We start from the raw sequence: 2,997 nt of genomic DNA on the forward strand, positions 1-2,997 counted from the left end.
CTAGGTGGACCGATGACGCATTTCAGGCACGGGCGGTTGACCACCTACATAACCAGTATCTCCGAGATTAACTTGTCTCCCACCTTTGCCTAAATAGAGGAACTCGGACTCGACTTCGCGATCGCTTTGATGATGGCCATCTAGACGCGCGTTAAGCTCGTTTAACCCGCCAGTTGTTTCCACGACACGGCCTTACATCCCAGGTCCCCGCTGCGTGGTATGCTTCGGAGAGTCTGCTCTCCTTCTTGTCCACCTCAACGCAACTAGGAGTTGACTGACATTGGTATGACCTTGCGTTGTCAAAGGCTTAGGTTAGCTCACTGACACGCGCTTAACAGCATGTCAGACTCCACCTCACCTTATTTCCCTCATTTCCCTCATTTCCTTTGGGAGTTCTGGATGTCGCATGTGTACGTCGATGACAACCTTCAATCATACCTGTCTCACTGAGAACAAATATGACCATCTACCTCATGACGCGTTGTGCTTCATCTCATTTCTGGGACAATACCAATATCCGATCCAGTAGCGTATTTTCTGCCCTCTATCAATATCTCTTATCAATCCTTTCGTTAGTCCTCATTGACTCTACGTGATCATGCCCACCATCACTTTCTCGCCCAATGCGGTGTGCGTAGATGACTTCTATCGCCCGCCCACGACCTTCCGGTCTACGGGCAATCTTCGAATACGTATTCCATAAGGCTTCAACTTTGTTGGGCCCAGTCGCTCACTTCTGCCGCACCTCTTTCTCATGGAAACCCATGAATTGGCATAAGAGCGGTAAAGTGTTCTTTGCTATTCCGTTATCCGTTCTCCCGCTCATTATCCTGACACCTAATATCAGGTCCTTTGAGAAAATGCAATCCGTGCACTGCGTTTTTACTCATGATTGGACGGGAAGTTTGTATCTCGTGAGTACTTATGCTGCACTGGATCATTCCCGGTTTTTGACGGTCTCTTTACAGAAATCGCAATCCGTATAACCTAGGCATCCAATGATCCAAAGGACGAAGGTGGGCGTCACGCGGAAACATCCGAGCGCCAGTGGCCCAGAATGATCACCTCCAACCGCACAACTGCAACGGGTTTAATCCAGCCAGCCTCAAACGCCACTGAACCAACATTAAGGTGTAGCAGGCGCAGCGGATGGTCATAGACGAGCTCGTACTATCAAGTGAGTACTACGCCTTTGGTTATTTCAATATGTTGCTAACATATTGCTCAACCAGTCGTCAACCAGTCGTCAACGTAAAGATCTTATGGCGCAAGCCTCTTGGCTCTTTGCTCAATCCTGAGTTGTCGCCGATGCGCTTTCCTGGATCTTTCACTACCGCAACCGCCATCCACAGGACGAACCGGACGAGGGTCACGCGTTGAAGCGACGGAAGTTGTTCGAGTGTCGACTTCGCCAAAGCCTCGTCCGTCGTTGTTGCATCTCCAAGACTTGACAAGCCCACTGATGGAATCGGCGCATGAAAGGGAGGTTAATGACTTAGAGGATATCAAAGGAAAAGCCGGGTACGACTGAACGATTGGACCACTTGAAGGATTTCGTTGGTGGCAAGGATATCATGAGGTTGGCTTATCAGTGAGTTCACCCCGATCCCATCTTCGTGAGTAATTCCAGAGGGCTGATCTATCATTATAGTCTTCTTCGTGTCCAGCGAGGGCGCTCGTCAGCAGGAATATGTCGCTCAGAGTAACAAGTGCTTAAAGTTTATCAGTAAGTGTTTCCTCTTCTCTTCGTCACCTGTTTCCACTCTAACTTCCTGTGTCAGCGGGCTAAGCCAAGTCGACGTCCGCGTGTCTGATCACCGACTCACAGTGCTGGCTACAAGCTTGAGGACGCCAGAATCGTTGAATTTATCTTAACGACTCGCGCATATAACGACTTTCGTAAGTACCGCCATCCCCCATGGCCTCCATCGTGCTCTCTTTCTGCCTACTTACACGACCAATTTCAATAATAGGTCCCGGTGCACTCATAACCTCGTCGCGAACAAGTTCCGACCTAAAGGAATCAGAATACATCGTTGGGTCTATGTACAATGGCGCGTTCGGAAAATCTTGGCTGATAGTTGTCACATAGGATCCCTCCCCTCTCGGACCCAAAGGGCGACGACACATGCCCCTTCATTCGGCTCTTCCCATACAAACTTGGATCTTACGTTTGAGTCCACACTCTCTTGCATAAGTCAACGTGACCACCTCAACCTGGAGGGATTTAGGTTGGCGTTTAGGATTGTTTAGGAGGTGGTGATGCATTGACTCAGGATCATGAGGCGCATAGGGTAAAGGACAGTGCGCCTTTCGTATGAGCGAGTTATAGCTCTTCTCAACAGTCCCTATGAGCCACTCCATCTTACGCCCTCAATCATCGCAACCTTCCCTATGCTGCGATATCTCGTAGGTACCTACCTCTACCCACCCCACCCTCTGCTTCATGACACGAACGTACGTCATATATACACCGCTTCCAGGCACTTTTGGTCAAGCACGCTGTACGGCTGTCAACCTAGTTCTTCACCTGAATCCCGCATTCCTCTTGACAACCACCCCACAACCGTCACATTTGCGTATGAAATGCCTCAAGACAAGTACATAGTGCCTCGTAAATTGTTGTGAAAGTAGGAAGTATATTAGCAATTCATTGTGCCCTTTAATATTCTGGGAAATAACGAGATACAATTGACATTGCGCCAGTTCTCTGGGTATAAGTTGAGTATCAATCGGAAAAGCTCGGGAGTCAACGTGGGGAGTGTTATGATTATACATTATCGCACTAATACAAGTGGCATGTTTAAATGTCCTGGCTTTGACGACGGGTCGCGTGCATATTGATGCCGTTCCGATTCTTCGACTCANACTCGATCTGCTGAACGAGAAGAAGGGTGTCAGTAACCATCGTCGGTCCCGTCTAATCCAAACTTACAAGGGCCCAATCAACGATGGGTACCATCTGCATATGCAACATTGCGGCAGCCCATTACGACG

General features: G+C 48.9%; 1 protein-coding gene across 1 annotated transcript; it reads left to right on the forward strand.

Annotated features, from left to right (window-relative positions):
• Nucleotides 1–458: 458 nt before the first annotated feature.
• LACBIDRAFT_323922 (uncharacterized protein) lies at nt 459–2,628 on the forward strand (the record flags this gene model as incomplete). The annotated part of the gene is made up of 9 exons (XM_001877245.1): nt 459–530; nt 639–914; nt 992–1,016; nt 1,132–1,177; nt 1,593–1,616; nt 1,829–1,899; nt 2,254–2,294; nt 2,414–2,457; nt 2,484–2,628. 9 exons carry the CDS (start codon nt 459–461, stop codon nt 2,626–2,628), a joined length of 744 nt encoding a protein of 247 aa, XP_001877280.1.
• Between the last annotated feature and the right edge of the window lie 369 nt (nt 2,629–2,997).

This window comes from Laccaria bicolor, genomic scaffold, assembly GCF_000143565.1.
Source record: "Laccaria bicolor S238N-H82 LACBIscaffold_5 genomic scaffold, whole genome shotgun sequence".
Lineage (NCBI taxonomy): Eukaryota > Fungi > Basidiomycota > Agaricomycetes > Agaricales > Hydnangiaceae > Laccaria > Laccaria bicolor.